This window comes from Sinohyriopsis cumingii, chromosome 12 (genome assembly GCF_028554795.1).
Source record: "Sinohyriopsis cumingii isolate HCF-2022 chromosome 12, ASM2855479v2, whole genome shotgun sequence".
In the NCBI taxonomy this organism is placed as follows: domain Eukaryota; kingdom Metazoa; phylum Mollusca; class Bivalvia; order Unionida; family Unionidae; genus Sinohyriopsis; species Sinohyriopsis cumingii.
Window position 1 is genome coordinate 16,354,371 of NC_142972.1, and position 17,923 is coordinate 16,372,293.

At 32.9% G+C, this 17,923-nt stretch overlaps 1 protein-coding gene across 1 annotated transcript in view; it reads left to right on the forward strand.

Moving 5' to 3' along the window:
• LOC149786031 (E3 ubiquitin-protein ligase rnf213-alpha-like) overlaps positions 1-17,923 on the forward strand; it is a 451,244-nt gene that overhangs the window by 408,929 nt on the left and 24,392 nt on the right. The window contains exons 89-93 of the mRNA XM_089978103.1: positions 1,694-1,756; positions 7,450-7,618; positions 8,497-8,710; positions 12,754-12,828; positions 14,691-14,882. Of these exons, the coding sequence (XP_089834229.1) occupies positions 1,694-1,756; positions 7,450-7,618; positions 8,497-8,710; positions 12,754-12,828; positions 14,691-14,882 (713 nt within the window). The remainder of the gene's footprint in view (positions 1-1,693; positions 1,757-7,449; positions 7,619-8,496; positions 8,711-12,753; positions 12,829-14,690; positions 14,883-17,923) is intronic.

The window sequence follows — 17,923 nt, forward strand, 5'->3', positions numbered from 1 at the left end:
TGTTAAAAGAAGTGTCACCATATATATGATAATATGACCTGCTCAATTTTTATGAATATGACTATTAATCACAATTTGGTCTTCTGTTTTCTTCGCTCACATGACCTTAAGACCAGGTGAGCTTATGGTATGGTCCTACGTCTAGTGCATATCTTGTATTGTCCATCCACAGTTGCTATTTTCAACCCTTTCTCAAAAACATCTTGACCAGTTTCAACCAAATTTGGCAGAGAGTATCAGCATGAAGGCCTTTTAAGTTTGTACAAATGATATGATTGACAGTCAGACTTGTCTGCCAATACTAAAATTTAGATAAACCTTTAAATGTCTTCTTTTAAAAACTGAAAAGAATTGACCAAATCTGACAAAAAGCATCCTGGCATAAAGACCTTCCAAATGTGTACAAATGATGCCAGGCCATTGTTAAAAAACAGAAGAAAAAATGTATATGTCTTCTGAAAAGCTGCTGAACAGGACTGAATGAAATTTTATAGAAAACATCCTGGTATAAAGCCTTACAAGTTTATATAATGATGCTGATCTGCAGCCAATACTGCCACCATTATTACAAATAGAACAATATTTCAACATCTCAAAATCTGCTGAAGATAATTTGACAGAAAATATAAATGCATAAAGAACTTTCAGATTTATACAAACGATGCTGAGCAGCTAACCAAACATGGTCACTATTACTATAAAGTAGATAAACCTTTAAGCCAAATCTTATGAACTTGTACACATGTGAATGTACATTACATAGACTTAGTGCAATATGTGCTTTCACAAACTTGGGTTTATCTGATAAAGTTAAATGCCATGACCTTCATAAGATAAACACGAGTAGATTGTATCCTTATGACATGGATTTTTTTGGTCAAATAAATAGGTTTCTTTTAAAACATTGGTCATTATATATTTCTCCATTTTTCAAGCAGTCAATTAACATTAAATCCAGTATTAACAGGTAAGATAATAAACATTGAAGGAATCCCCAATATGACTATTTGAATGTTTTTACACAATCATAGTTTGATCCTCTCATTCATGCTAAATTGTCACAAATACACTTCTGATTTTCCAACAAAAATTAGGGATAGCAGTCAGTATTTTAAGCCAGATTTCATTATTGATATTAGAGTCATTCTAGTGTCAAAAAGAGTTTTACACAATGACACCAGGTTCTTGCATTGTGATTAATTACTGTGAGTCAGCAAGTACTGGGTGTCTTTTTCCAAGGACCTCGACCATCTTGGTATAGTGGGGTTACACTCTATTGAGCGTTCCTTGAGCACTCCTGTGCATCATGGCCATTGCTCTTTGAGAACAAATGAGGACTCAGATCCTTGTGTTATAGTAGGGTTTTACTATACTCAGTGCCTTTTTGAGAATTCCTGAAGATCCTACATCATATTTTGGAACTCATGAAGACCATCATGTTTTAGTGGTGTTAGTGGTGTTTCACTTTATTGAGTGCCCTTTGACAAATCAGATTCCGAGGACCCAACAATTGTCTTATATTAAGATTTGACAGTACTGAGTGCCTTTTGAGAACTATTGAGCATCTCCAAACATCATGCTATAGCAGGGTTTCACATTATAATCAGTGCCTTTTGAGAAGTCATGAGGGAAGTATTTTATGGGAAACTATCCTGATTCCTTGGTAAAATTAAATTTTTCTGTTTTTTTACAGATGAACTACCAAGGTTGTTGGATGAGTATGCAGAGGTTTGGGACCGTATCAGGGAAGCTTTGGGTAAGATGTCACAAATTTATCAAATCCATTATTCTTGGTGTATGGAAACTTTGGGTAAGATGGTACTAATTTATAGAATCCATTATTCTTGGTGTATGGAAACTTTGGGTAAGATGGTACTAATTTATAGAATCCATTATTCTTGGTGTATGGAAACTTTGGGTAAGATGGTACTAATTTGTAGAATCCATTATTCTTGGTGTATGGAACTTTGGGCTCATGTTATAAGGATTTTTGTTTTATCCTCTTTCATGTCAGTTTATTGTTATCCCCTACTCAGCTTTGGTGGGGTTGGAAAATAGGAATGCATTTCGAACTGTCTATCACTTCATCTATCCATCATACTTTTATTTTGATGTTGTAACTCAGAAACCATTTATGATGTCTCAGAAACTTGGTACACATATTGGAATAATTTTACTAGAGCTGCTTACTCAAAAAATTTCTAACTGCTATATTTCTGAACAAAACACAATACCTACCTTGGTATATCACAATTATATTAAAGACCAGCAACTTAATGTTCTGAAAGGGTTCTGAGACTAATTTAAAGAGAAAATTCCACCTGTCATTATCTAGAAAAAATATCTTGCTTTGATTTGTAGCAAAATAGCACCATTTCATATCCATTATTATTATTTGAGAAATAAATATTATCTTGAGATAAATGGAAATAAAATATCTCAGCTCAAAAGAAAATTGCAGACCCTCCCCCCACCAAAAAACTTGAAGGGCAGTATCTTGTAGAAGATGGATTTATATGTATATGGTAATTGTTATATAAATTGTAATCTCAAAACTAACTAATGAGTTGATCAAGCTTATGCTATAGCTGACTTCTTATCAAAGACACCTTGCTGATGTCAGGGAGCTTGTTGATAAAAATGGGAAGTGTTTACACCAAAGCCTACAATTTACTAGCTTAGGCAGGGAAACTTTGAGTGGGTTGCTAACACCCAGGCAAGAGTTCTATCAGAAGGCCGGTAAACAGAAACACACAGTGACTCAACAAATGAGAAAATATTTAGTGGATTTGGAAATACTGCATAAAATTCAGACAGAAAACAACTGTTCTTCCCAGAATGTTAGGATGATTTGTAGTCTTACAATGGAATACTTGTTCTTAATACATTAACATATGCTAGAATATAATAATAATAATAACAATGAGGACTTTGTATAGCACATAATCTTTAGAAGCTCTAAGCTATTCAAAATTAATTTTTGAAAAATACATCTGTGTTGTAATAGAAACAATAATTTTGTTAATTATAATCTCATGTAAAATGAAAACATGCTGTTAATGGCATTAAATTTATAACAAGATTACTCAGAAATTTCCTTACTAATGGTATAAGTTGAAAAAGTACTGATGTACGTACCACTGGAATAAAATAATGCAGTAAACCAGTGTACCAGTAATACTGCACACCTCTAAATTTGACATGCGTATCAGACTAATGATGTAGCAGTGCCTTCTATGATTCACAGTTCTTAAATTTCAGTATTTGAACATTGTATCCATTTATCTGTTCATCCATCCATTCATTGCTGATGATTTCTTTTCCTGAGCATAACTCTGAAACTATTTGATATATCTTTCAATTTGCTACACGTATTTGACTAGAGATATACTAGTGCCTATTGCTATTCCAAATTCTTCAGTTTCAGAACTTTTACATTTTTTGCATTTGTCCATCCGTCTATCCATTGTTCACATCTTCATTTCATTTTCAGAGCATAACTCCAAAACTATTCATGATATCTCTTTGAAACATGCTGCATGTATTAGAATAGTGTTTCATATGTGCCTTTTGTTCATTTTCAATATTTTATGTTTTGTTCAACCAACTTTCATAACGCAGTTAAAATGAACATTTCATGTCACCAGTATCAAAGTATTCAGTTTACTCGCAATTTGTAATGACTTAATTAACAAAAACTATACTTTTTTATAATTCCATGAGTTAGCAATTATGGTAAGATAAATTGCTGGAGAAAATTTATTTTGCAGTCATAACTGTGACAGATTTGATTTTGTCCTCCAAACTTACCATCAATACATGCATATGTGAAGAAAGCACTGTTGCAAAAATAAGTGATTTATAGAAATTACCTTTGGAGCAGGTTCATTAATGTATGACATTATATGTCAAAATACTGACCTGTGTTGCATACAGGTTATTCAGGTATGACAACCTATATCTCAAAATACTGACCTATATTGCATACAGGTTATTCAGGTATGACAACCTATATATCATAATACTGATCTATATTGCATACAGGCTATTCAGGTATGACACACTATATCTCAAAATACTGACCTATATTGCATACAGGTTATTCAGGTATGACAACCTATATCTCATAATACTGATCTATATTGCATACAGGCTATTCAGGTATGACACACTATATCTCATAATACTGATCTATATTGCATACAGGTTATTCAGGTATGACACACTATATCTCATAATACTGATCTATATTGCATACAGTTTATTCAGGTATGACAACCTGTATCTCAAAATACTGACCTATATTGCATACAGGTTATTCAGGTATGACAACCTATATCTCATTATACTGATCTATATTGCATACAGGTTATTCAGGTATGACAACCTATATCTCAAAATACTGATCTATATTGCATACAGGCTATTCAGGTATGACAACCTATATCTCATAATACTGATCTATATTGCATACAGGCTATTCAGGTATGACACACTATATCTCAAAATACTGACCTATATTGCATACAGGTTGTTCAGGTATGACAACCTATATCTCATAATACTGATCTATATTGCATACAGGCTATTCAGATATGACAACCTACATCTCATAATACTGATCTATATTGCATACAGGTTATTCAGGTATGACACACTATATCTCATAATACTGATCTATATTGCATATAGGTTGTTAAGATGCAAGAAGGTGAACTAATATTTTTGCTGTTTCAGAAATCACAGGCACACTAACATTAAGACATTTTAAAGGACATGGCTGTTATGCCACATCAAGTATTTTTATATGCCTGATATAAAGCAGAATGCATCATACTTTGTTTTTGCCGTTAGCTTCTGGAAATTAACTTAAGTACAAGACCATGGACTTAATGGACCAAACCATCATGTATACTTGCGTATAAGCCAAATAATTTAGGAAAAATCAAAGCCTGAAGGAAGTGGGCATGGGATCAGCTTATCCATGGTCCAATGTCGCCAAATAATACTTGAAAATTTTAAAGTATTTTTGTTGACTACTGTAATTATGGCTGTAAATCTAGGGACACAAAGAAATAATTATTTTCTTCCATTTCCCGTGACTTGTATGCATGTAAGAACAAAATACATTTTTAGTGTCCCAACATTTACTAAACTATTATGACTGACTTTGTTATTATTTTGCATGTGCATATTTTCTGATTTCTCCAACCTGAAATTAAGACTTCATAATTCACGGGTTGGTTCAAGTTTACCCAGGAGACCAGGTTGTACTACAATGAGTAGTACTTACATGATGCAAATCATGCTTAGCATTACTTAAATCCTTGTTTATTCCCAAAAATATTGTATGCAGATTTTGCTTTATTCATTGTTTCCACCAGACTGCATTCTTCCAGATCACATTTCAGCTAGATGTACATAGCTGTTTCATTTGTGTTGATCTATGCACTCAGGAGTTACTCTTTTTCAGTAAAATAAGTGATCCTTCAAATTGACATAATCTTTATGAAAGGTACATATGTTTAATTGTGCAAGGTTCATAACCAGTATATATTTCCATAACTGTTACATATTCATGAAAGAATGATAATAATGAAGGCTAAAATTCTGAATATAGATCAACTAAGATCATCATCGATTTATTTTGTGTTCTGCTGAACAAAAACAAAATTTTCCACACACTGAAAAGCTGGTTCTTTTGGCATCTCCTTTGTTTATAATTAGTCGATTCATCTTTTGATTTCCCACACTAGTCCAGGCCATTTAATCGTTAAAACCCTGAAACTGGGTTAGGTTAAGAAGGCATTTTGTCAGTCTGCTATACCCATACTTCGATGTGTAATTTCCTTTCACTCCATATTATTAGCACAATTACCATAGCTATGTAAAACAGGCTGTAAGGTTGCTTACATCAAGGCAAACTACAACTCAGTTTTTATGGTATTACAATAATTTTCAAAGCATTATTTCTGAAACTTGATTATTGTATTTTGGAGATATTTTTTAAGTTTAGTGCACTGGTGCCTGTGATTTAGATCCAAAGGATGTACTTCATTCAGTGGAATGTACTTTATTCAGCACAAGTCCAAACCTTAATGTACATGCAGTGGTGCAATTATGTAAATATGCTCACCAGCCTAAATGTGAGTACTGAACCAAACCCTATTGTTTTTCATTGTTGTCATCCTGGGATCGTATTTTAATGAGTTAGGTATTTACAGTTTCAAGGCAAAATAAAAATGTAATTATCCAGAGTCTAAAGTGAGACACACAATACAGCAAACCATGAATGCTCAATTCGCAGCATCGTCCAATCAAATTATACACAAATCTAAATTAGGTAGAAGCAATAAAAAAAACCCAGAAAATTCAACACATTTATTGTCTTTTAAAACATATTATATTAACTTTATAAGATAATTCCATGTAATAACCATTGATGCCAACCACAAGAGATGTATACACATAACTTTTGCTTATATAAGTTTGCCTACATAAATGCATTTAGAACTTAACACATGCATCTTGTGATGTCATATTGGATTTGTGGGTCGGTTTATGCTTGGGTCATGCACTTTTTAATGTTTTTACCTATTCATCTTTGTGGGGTTGGCTTATATGAGAATGAGCTAATGCATGAGTATATAAGTGAATTACTTGGGTAAGGTAGCATAAAGATGACTATTGTCTTCTGTTCTTATTTTTGTAAGTCAAAAGGTCAAGGTCACTGACTGTTATTAAGAAAAACATTTTATGCACAATAACTTTAGATCTGGACTCGTACCATGACCAAACTTTGTCAATGGCTTGTGCATGTGATGAGGAAACCTATTGATTATAAAGTTAAAAGGCATAGATCAGTGTGACCCAGAGTAATAAAAATGGTTTCTGCATAACAGCTTTGGTTCTAAACCATACAACTTGACCAAACTTGGTGACAAGTTAAAATTGGGACCTATGTGAAATGGTCATGGTCACATTGGATCATATTTGTAAATAAAAAGAGTATCCACACACCACTTAATGGCATAATGCCAAAAGGTCAAGTTCAAATTAACCCCAATAAAGATCATTGGTTTCTACATAACTATTGTTTTACATCATCTTGTTGACAAAATTTCATAAATGATTTGATTTTTTGGTCAAGATAGTAACCTTGCATAAAGCGATAATAGGTCCCAGCCATAGTTCAGTGTTGTCCAGAGTCAACCATGTTCTATTCATTCTTGGATACAGAACTATTAAACATGGGGTATACATATAATGTACCATGCACTGTATTTTTGTTTGGAGTTTTTGCAGTTTCTTGTGATCTGTTCATTTGAAGGGAATTTATAATTGTTACAAAAACATATTATTTTTTGGTTTTTTAACAATGCTGCTAATTTTATTGTGCATTAAAGCTCTAGTAAGGCTAACAGTTGAACTACTTTCTAATTTTTACAGTGCTTGTACCTAAGGAATACCGTAGACACCGTATTGATGACTCCACACCTGTGTCCCAGCTTCTGCCTACAATGAGTGATGCAGGCCAGTGTGCCTATTCTGTACTGGAGTTCCTGTTCCGCAAGCAAAATGAATTCCTGGATAACTACTACAGGGAGGTCAAAAGAGGGTAACAAATCAGATTTACTTAGTATCAGTCTGCACATGTATGTACACAGATTGGATAACTAAGTTATAAGTCTATTAATTTGCAGATCTGATGTCTATATTACAATATATCTCTCAAGTCCATGTATCTCAGTCTAAGATCTGTATGGAAATATACCGGTTTATATACATGATGATTGTATGAAACAATGGTTAAACACTTTTTATGACCTTGTTGGTCATAAGACTTTGCTGTCACTTTCAGAGGTTATCGATATCCATCAGTTCTCAGCTTTGTGTCCCCAGACTCCAAAACTACAGTATGCATAGACTCATATTTAAAATATTTAATGAGAGTTCTTAAATTAACTGTACATTTTTCAGGGGAAAATATATTTTAGTAGCTCTGTATGCAATAATAAAAAAGTAAATATGTATTTTGGTAATTTTTAAAATGCTTCTGTATTTTGTTTCACTGTTAAAGTCAGCCTAATGTTGAGTCAGGAATGAACTTAAATTTAAGATGAATCTGGACAAAACCTACTATTATGGGTGCTTTGATCAGATGTGTCCATAAAGACTTTAACTTAAATAAGATTAACAAACATTTCCTTTCAAAGTGAAGAATGTGAATACTGGATCTGTTGACTATTAGTAAATTCATAAAGTCAATTAACTCCTGTTTCTTTATTTGTTTGTTTCAGATTGAACAATATTAGAAGCCTTCATATTACAAAACTAATTTGACATTAATAATTTGGCAAGTCAGATTTCATAATGCAATATTTATACCAGCCTGCAGTCAGAATCTGAATTGAATATCTTTACACTTGTATTAAAGGTTTATTTTATTTTATTTAAATTTTTTAATTCACCTTCTTAGCATACTGTTAATTTCAGAGTTGGTGAGATACCACATGTGAAGGTAAAGGACATAACTCCAGCTCACCTGATCAGCTATCACCCAGAGCAGGATATTCTGCCCCTACTTCTGGCCAACTGTAACTATTCCTTTGAAGTTGGCAAGGGAACAACCATTGAATACAACTTCACCAACCTGGAGAGGCAAATTATGGATAGATTCCTCTTTGGAAAGTCTCAGATAGATATTGAGGTAAAAGCACCTTTAGACACTTCTACTCCATTTGCATGGAAGCGCCTTTTGACATCTCTACTCCATTTGCATGGAAGCGCCTTTTGACATCTCTACTCCATTTGCATGGAAGCGCCTTTTGACACCTGCTGTAAACATCGGCCATTTTTGTGGCTTTTCGTAGCGCCACCTTTGGGGAAAACCGCCTATTAGATACCTCACTCATTGCTGTGAATGACCTTTATGTCAGATGACGTGGTCGCTGTTTATGCTCTGGTTGAAATCTGCTATTTAAAGTAACTGGGTCGTATTCTCCACTCTCCAAAATGGAGGACACAGATTTCGTTCAGTACTTTTCATGATTAGAATCACAACTATGAAAGCTTCAATAACTTAGGTAAAGGCTCTGATATTGAAGTAGGTAGCAATTAGTTTTTATAAATTATCAAATTCAGATGACTTAGTGATGTAGACGCAGACAAATAACTTGTAAATTTCGAGTATGAGAAATGGCAGCTACGGTTGGTCACGTGGCTTCACTGACTTGACGGTGAACAAGTTCTCTCAAGATTTTAAAGCACATAAAAAAAGTCTTCCATGAAAAATAATTACACAGCTATAATGATCTGACTTTACTCTTAAATTTTTCCATACATAATAGATGTGTACCAAAATTGAAAATGGTTAAAATTGCTGTTAAACATAACATACACTACACTGGTTAACAGTTAACAGGCAGGTCTATGTGTATGGAGTCAAATAGGTAACAGGTGTTCTATTTATAGTGCACTGTACTGGGTAACTTAGCTACATGTGTATCGGAGGGCTAAAAGGACATACACTCTATGAGGTAAAGGGTTAAAACAGATCTTGTTTACTACCATTACAAGGTCCCTTGGTGGCCAAGTGGTCTAAACCACTCACCTTTACTGATCACTACCATTTCACCTCTGTCTGTATGGGTTTGAGTCTCAGGCTTGACCAATGTGGGTATGTGAGAAAGCTGCCAGTAATTTCCTGTGGGTTGAGGGTTCTTACTGGGATTTTTCCATGTTCTTCCACGATTAATATTGGCCTATGTTGCACTGACAAATGGTGTTAAACCAAAAATGAAAATGGCAACAACTTTCATAATATTTTTCAGAAATAGATGTTTAATTATAAAGCAAAATCATTTAGTCTAATATTTGGCTGCACTTTTTTAGCACATTGAGTTGTACTTCTGTATTATTAGGAATTATGAAAATGAGAAAAATATTGTTTGTTAAACCTTGTCAATTACAGTGAAACATGTGTATAAAGGAACTTGTATACTGTCAGCTTTCCAGATAACATTGGAGCCCAGTTTTTGCATTAAAGAAATTTCGAGAGTAAAAATAAAATGTATGTTATGGTCCCAAGGGGAAGTCAGTGTGCATTACCCAAATAAGCAGTGTTGTACCATTAAAAATAAGTTTTATACTCACACAAACTTATAGAAAATAACAAAAAATTAATATTTCAATAAAATAAAATAAAAAATGAATTTTTCTTTGAATTATTAATACTACTCTGAAACAGAAAAATAGCTGTTAGACTTAGCATTGTCATGAATCATCACAACAAAAACATGTACAGATATATATATATATATATATATATATATATATATATATATATATATATATATATATATATATATATATATATATATATATATATTTATTTTTTATATACATATATATATATATATAATTACCAGTAAAACAATTAAATGTATAAACTGCCCAGTGGAGATGGCATTCAATGAGCACAAAGCTATGAGAAGAATCACAACTGTTTGCAGTTTATGCAGGTTACAGAGATATATTTCAGTGTTACAAAATCTCTCCTCCCCCTCCCCGCCATCTTAGTCACAGAGGATTATTTGGAAATCATGTTTGTATAAACTCATCTACACTGGGGGGTAGGGGGAGGATGAAAACATTGTATTTTTTCACATGACACATTGTGATACCATAGGTATGACTCAAGGGGTTATTAGATTTGTACTATTTATATGACAAAAAGTATGATTAAAGGAAAGCGACCCATCTCATCCTCTTTGGACAGGTTTCATTTAATGAAAAGTTTCAAATATTGATGAAAAGGAGAGTGACCTTTAATTGTTGTTCTTTTTTGAACTTCATTTTTATATCAATGTTAAAATAATAAAGAAATGGATAGTGACCCTTAATTATTGCCATTTATGGGCAAGTGTCCTTTATATTGAGTTTTCCAGTAAGACAAGTTTCGTTGTATTTGTTGTTATTTAATTAATTTTATATGTTGTGCATTTTAGTTGAATGTGTGCATGTCCTCTCTTTCCTCATTAATATATTATTATCATGGGTACATATGCTTTACATACCAATACAAGCATGGTATAATTTCTATACCTTTTTTAAATTTAATCCAGTGATCTCAATATCATTAATTTAACCATGATAAAGAATGGAAGATGTGAATTTCTAACATACTAGTAAACAGCTGTAGTTCACCTTGCTTTAAGGTCAAGTGACTTGTTGTGTGGCCCTGTGTTTGTTGATTAACAATTGCTTGTTATTACTCTGGAGTATATATTTCTAATCCAATTTCAATCAGACTTGTAATATTGGTTTATATCATCAAAATCTCAGAAGATTTTAGTAATGACCAAGATCCTTGTAAGGTTAATGAGGTGATCTTGCATCTGATTTGTTAACCTTGTTACCACTCTGATCTGATTTTGATCAAACTATAAATATCTCATTTTATCATTAAGGTTTCAGACAGGTTTGATAATGAGTGAGATTCATACATACTAAGGGGTGATCATGCATCTGACTGGCTGAGTTTTTACCATTCAGATGGCCATATTTCTGATCTGGTTTTCATGAAACTTGGAATATTTGTTCATATCATTAAGATCTCAGATAAGTTTGATGATGAGCGAGATTCATGGATACGAATTAGGTGATCTTGCATATGATTGAGCTTGCTACCAATCTGGAGGCCATATTTCTGAGTTCGCTTTGATTAAACTTGGAATATATGCTTACATCATCAAGATCTTTTACAAGTTAGATAATCTGCAAGGTACATGCATATTAATGAGATGATCTTGCATCTGATTGATTGAGCTTGCCAAACCCTGGAAACCTCAGCTTTGATCCCATTTTGATCCAACTTGAAAATATGAGCTTATGTTTGTAGAATCTAAGACACTTTTGATCATGAGCAAGGCCCATTCAATTCAATGATTACACCTTTATCATGAGAAATAATTTTTATCAGGATATAGTAAATAATTATATATCAGAATAATATAAGGTTTTGGAGACAGTGTAGATAGGATGTACCAATATTCTTAGAATACTTTATAAGCTTGCATAGTGAAATGGTCAGCTGTTAAGTTACATAGGCAGGTGAGCAATATCTGACCTACTTGGGCCTCTTATTATGAGCCTGCCATAAGGTGGAGCATATCATGTTGTGATGTTGCTTGCTTGCATTTAAGTCGAGGAAGATACCTATTCCTTTTGGGAACAAAAGGTAAAGGATCAAAGTCACAGGGACTAAAGGAAGAACATGTTAAGTTTTATTGAAATTACTCAAGTTCTCTAACAAATGCCCTGGCTAAACATTGTTTATGGCTTGAGTCTCAGAGGGACTCCAAGAAGGAATATGGTTTCCACAGAATAATTCCTATGCCATAAATTTTGACCAAACAATGCAGATGACTGGCACATGAGATGATAAAGATACCTGATGGGTTGGGGGGGGGGGGCAGTGGGGTATTAGGTTAAAGTCACCAAGACTAAAGAAGAAAAATGGTTTCCACGAAGTAACTTGCATTCTGTGTTCTTGTTTTTTTATCACTTTTGTTGCTTTTTCTTGCTTTCAAGACAAAGAAGATGGTTTTAAAAGGTAAAGTATCTGGTCCATCAAAAAATTGTTGGGCATATCATGTTCTTTTTGCATTCTTCATTTTACCATAAATTGATATAAAACTTATTGCAGCCTTCTGTTTTGGAGTTATTTAAGCATCTTTTTGTGTTATTTAGATTGAGTTGATGGTGTACAGAGCTGAATACACTAATGCCACAGTTTTCAGAAAGCTACAAGAGAAAATTCCACAGGTGAGAACAGATTCTTCCAAAGTTATTTAAGGTTTAGATATTTTTTATTTGTACATTTACATAGGACAGTTGATCACATGATGTGGGAAACTGCAGTATTTTTAAATGTCAATTGTTACAACTCTGTGGTCTTAAAATAAGTAACAGAAGGGAAATAAAACCAACAATTTTAGTAACATTTCCCTTTATTACAAAGTGAAAATTCAGAGGACACTTACAATGTTGTGAATTAAATTCCAAAATAATCATAAATATCCTATCACAAATACAAAAATATCCTATCACAAATACAAAAGTTTTGAATGTTCCAAGTGAATTCCAAAAGTCTTAAAATATCTTGATATGATATAATCCAAAATGTTTTTGTAGGAGTCCTGCATAATCCCAAATTAGTGTTTTAGTCCAAAAAGTCAATGAGCATTTTATAATTCTAATGAATAATTTAAATAATTAATTCTTCTCAAATTATATCTGAACACAACTATAAACTCTGACCATAGATTCCCAAGGACTGATATTAAACAGAAAAGAAGACTTTGTTTACAAAACCACTACTTATACATAAACTGTCACCTGAGCTGTGATGCAACATAATATTCTGGAAACTAACCATTTCCAATGGAAAAATTAATTAACTTGTAAACAAGGTCAGATCTTGAACTTAAATTCAAGTACACGTCTTGTTTACCTCTTAGAAGTATGACAGTAGTCAGGTAGGCACAACCCTAAATTACAGACAACAATTAAACATGATATAGATGTACATAACACAACTGACAAAGTTTTCTCTCCTTTGGAAAAATAAAAATTAAAAGAGAACTGTCTATAAAGGACTGGGCAGTTTTCTTCACATCCCTAAATGAGTATGACAGTTTTCCAATATAAAATATCTATTGAGAATGTGTTTTTTTTTCTTCATAATGTGACTGTTGTCTTACATCACATGCAGTCCAAACAGCTTTTTCATTGTACATCCCCACTGGCTCTATTGTCTGCTGTTGTCATGTTGCTCTAATTTCAGTTATTAATTTATGTTTTTTGCAACATTTTGAAGTTTACATCAATTTTGTAATTTTCCATTTTAAAAAATCATGCACTCATGTTATATATCCAAACATTTGTAATGGATATTTTGATGTGTTTATATGTACCAACTAAGCATAATTTTGTTTATAACCTAAATTTATTCACCCATGAATGTGATGGATATGAAAAATGCACCTTCTGGATTGAAATTTTTCTATCCAACCCTGATGCTGTTGAAGATATCTGTTAGTTCTATATAGATAGATGTAACAGATAGGTTTTCCCCACATGCCACCTGAATTTACATAATCCACACATTTCTATATGTTTTTGTCTCAAAAAATTAATGGATTTTAAAATTAAGATGTATGTTTTGACATGTCTGTTCATCACATGTTCAAGTAAAGTCCCTAAATAATTCTAACAAATGTGAATAGATATACAAGAAAAATGCTCACTATCAACATTCATGATCATATATTTTCTAAATATTCAGTGCAAATTTGATTTGTGACAGAAGTAAGTATTGTATATCCATATCAGTGTTGGGAATAATAGCATTTCATGATCAATTAATGGTGTTTGCAAACTGATGTTGATTGGTCAGTAATTGATTTATTGTGCTCACATTATGTCTTGCCAACCAGAGATATTTTCAACTAGCATAAAACAGCTGACTTAATGTTTTTTTTCTTCTGTAGCCATCATATGTGCAGGTGTTTACATTTATGAGGCTCTTTCATTTGTAGCCTAAAAAAAATATCTTGTATAACATCATCTCTTTCACATTGCTTCAACAAATGTTTAATTATTGTTTCAATTATTTCACATCTAAGGAACCCCTGAGTACAGCAGTCAAGCATAAAATAAGTGAGGAGTTCCGCAGTTTGCCTGACCTGTGTCAGGCCCTGGATAACCTTGACATTGCTATCAGCTTCCTGAAATCCATTGGTGGTAACCCTGAGAACAACCTTGACAAGTTCATGGTGGAGACACTCAAGATGGAGCAGTCTTTGTATAGTCCCAAGGTAATTTTTTAATTATTTGCTGTCGCAAGCATATTTTCAACATAAATAATTAAATATGCATATTTTACAGATTGATCACAAGTTTTTGTCATCTTTAAAATTTTCAGATCAGTTTTGACCAAGCATCAAGAGTTCAGGATCTTTTTAAAAGTATGTGCAAGTGATGCTACTCTTCCAGAAAATTTGAAAATTGCACAGAAAAATCATTCAACCTGTATGAACAAATGTCAAAGGCATACCTTAATATTGTACAGAACAAGGCATTATCTCAAAATTTTGGACTGTCAGTTTCACTCCTTGAGTTAAGTTTCTCTCTGAATTTTAATAAATTCTGTTGTTGAGGTTTTTCTTTTGATATTTTAATGTTTCTGTTGAACTGATTGATACATGGGACAAAAAAAACTAAATAACCATAACTAGGAAGTGTTTTCATGCTAAAATGCAGACAGAGTAAATGTGTACAGTAACCCACCTCATGTAAGGTCACCCCTTCTGCATTAAGACAGTGGCCTTAAAACAAGTGTGCTATTTCATGCGTAGGGACGAATTAGCTAAAATATACTGCTTTGGTGTATAAACAAGTTAGCCTTACAAATGGTGTGGCCTTTCAATGGGGGGGGGGACCACTGATGGAACAGAATAATAATCTCGTTTGTTATTGTGTGCATATTTCATACTTTATGAAAATTATTAAGCATGATGTGAACCATATCATGCAGTATCCAATCAAGTCACTTAAGAAAATATTGCATATGTATTCTCATAGTCTTAGCTGTGTGGGGAGGGTATGTTTGCCAGACTATGGACATCCATGATACGGTTTCCAGCTTGATGCATGTTAAACAAGAGATCCTTAAAACTGTTATTACATATTTAATATATACTTTTTGGCAGAGAAGCATCAATTGGAACATTACATATACATGAATAAGAAAATTGGCAACTGAAGTGTAAATAGTTAGAATGTGTGTACTCGCCAACCAGTGTTTTGTATCCATAATAGTCATTCCATTGAAAATGTGCTTAAAGGAAGCATAATTTTCTCAAATCATAATGCTTAATTTCTCACTCATACACTCACACTAGCTTATGAAACGCTGTATTTTCCCAAAAATTTATTTTTGTTGGTCTTGTCCAAGGATCTGAACTTTTGTGCAGTCAATAAAATGCATAAATCAGATGTTGATAGTTCTAAAATAAAACTTGTATTTAGGCTTGAAAAATACTTAATGAAATTCATACAGAAGGTCAAGGTTATTGAACTCATAAGGTACTTGAGATGAATAATTTAGAAGGTATGTATGGGAATTTATATTTAAAAAAATCAGTTTCATGGATAAAAGCAGTTGAATCTTTCTCTAAAAGTCAAAGGAAAAATGACTAAATAAACCCAACATTCACTGAAACTTTTTTTATAACTATGAATTTACTCTTCTGCACAGCAAAAACAGGGAGTAGTATTTTGATTATAATAGCAAATCCCTACACCCCTACAACTAAAATGGTTCTATTCCAGTCATTGTTAGTATTACCATGATGAGTAGCTTGTGTATGTCTGAATAATCTGAGGCTGATGTCTCCATTTCTGACTAGAAAATAGAAAGATGAAGTGATGGGGTGCATGATATGGGAATGACCAAAACTGTTCCAGACACTGGGCGATACACTTCTGTATGACAGTTGCTTTAGAAGGCATTGTTGGTCTCTTGTTTTTCCTCAGATAGGTAGTTTTTGGACAACCACATTATTTGGTGTACGTCAGCTGATTGAGTAAACATGTGTTAGCTATTGTTTATACTGGATTGATCAACAGTTGTGCACAGGTTGCATTTAAGACAAACACAAAGATAACTTAATGACTTCATTGTTGAGGGTTCAGTAATACAGTTATAAACTTTTTACCAAGCTAATATCTTTAAAAAAATAAGTGTCTGATAAGATATAATTTCTTCAAGAATATAACAGATTATTGAATCAAAGTCTTGTTTATTTTGGCACTAAACTTTGTAGTACTTCAAGGTATTGTTGAAATTATTGCAAAATTTTGAGGCCATGCCACGACCATGCTATATTCAAATTCATGTTACAAGTAAGGATGTTATAGTTTGATTTCACTAGACTCTGAAAATATCACAGTATGCACAGGTAACGACAAACTAATGCTATGCCATCCAGGTGGCTGCTGCATTTATAAATAGAATCCATGCTATAAAAGTTAGGCTCTTTTTATGAAATTTAATTGCACAATTCTTAGCTTTAAGCATTTCATTGTGATGAAGTCATATGGGTTATAGCCCCTCAATATATGTTTAGTTTTTCTTGGTATTCGTAGAAGAAAATACAGCCACTCAGAATAGCCACCAGTCCAGTTAAACTGTATGTTTGAAAGATAAACAAAATACAGCCATTCAGGATAGCCACCAGTCCAGTTAAACTGTATGTTTGAAAGTTAAACAAATTAAAAAAAATTGCTTCTGAGAGCTATTTAAGGAACATTAGTTCTTGGAAAATTAGTAATGAATGCTTTGAATATTTGTTCCAACATTAGACTATAGAAACACGCTATGCATACATGCATGGTAAAAGGTCAGCATGAAAGGAATCCAACTATGGATTAGGTTCATATCTTTTGTTGTAAACCACAGTTCATTGTGTTGGATTGGACAATATCTTTTTTAATTTTGTGCTAAGTTTTCTTAATGGCAACTTATGGCAGTGTATTAATGGATTAATTAGAAAATAAAACAAGTTTTCTTAAATCTTATTTTCTTGCTTTTGTTTTATGCAAAGCAAATTTCTCTGCACTCAGCAGTCATTCACTTGGAATGTACCTCTCATAAAAGATTTTCAGTGTTACACCATGCCAGAAACAGTGCATTTCTAGTTTTGCTGATGTAATTGTTTTGTTAATATCCATAATTGTTGCTCAGTATTTTAAATAGAAATTGGATTGTCCCAAAAGCTTTGTTAACCCTTTACCTCAGAGAGCATAGTTACAAAGTTCAGCGCACTATAAATAGAACACCTGTTACCTATTCGAC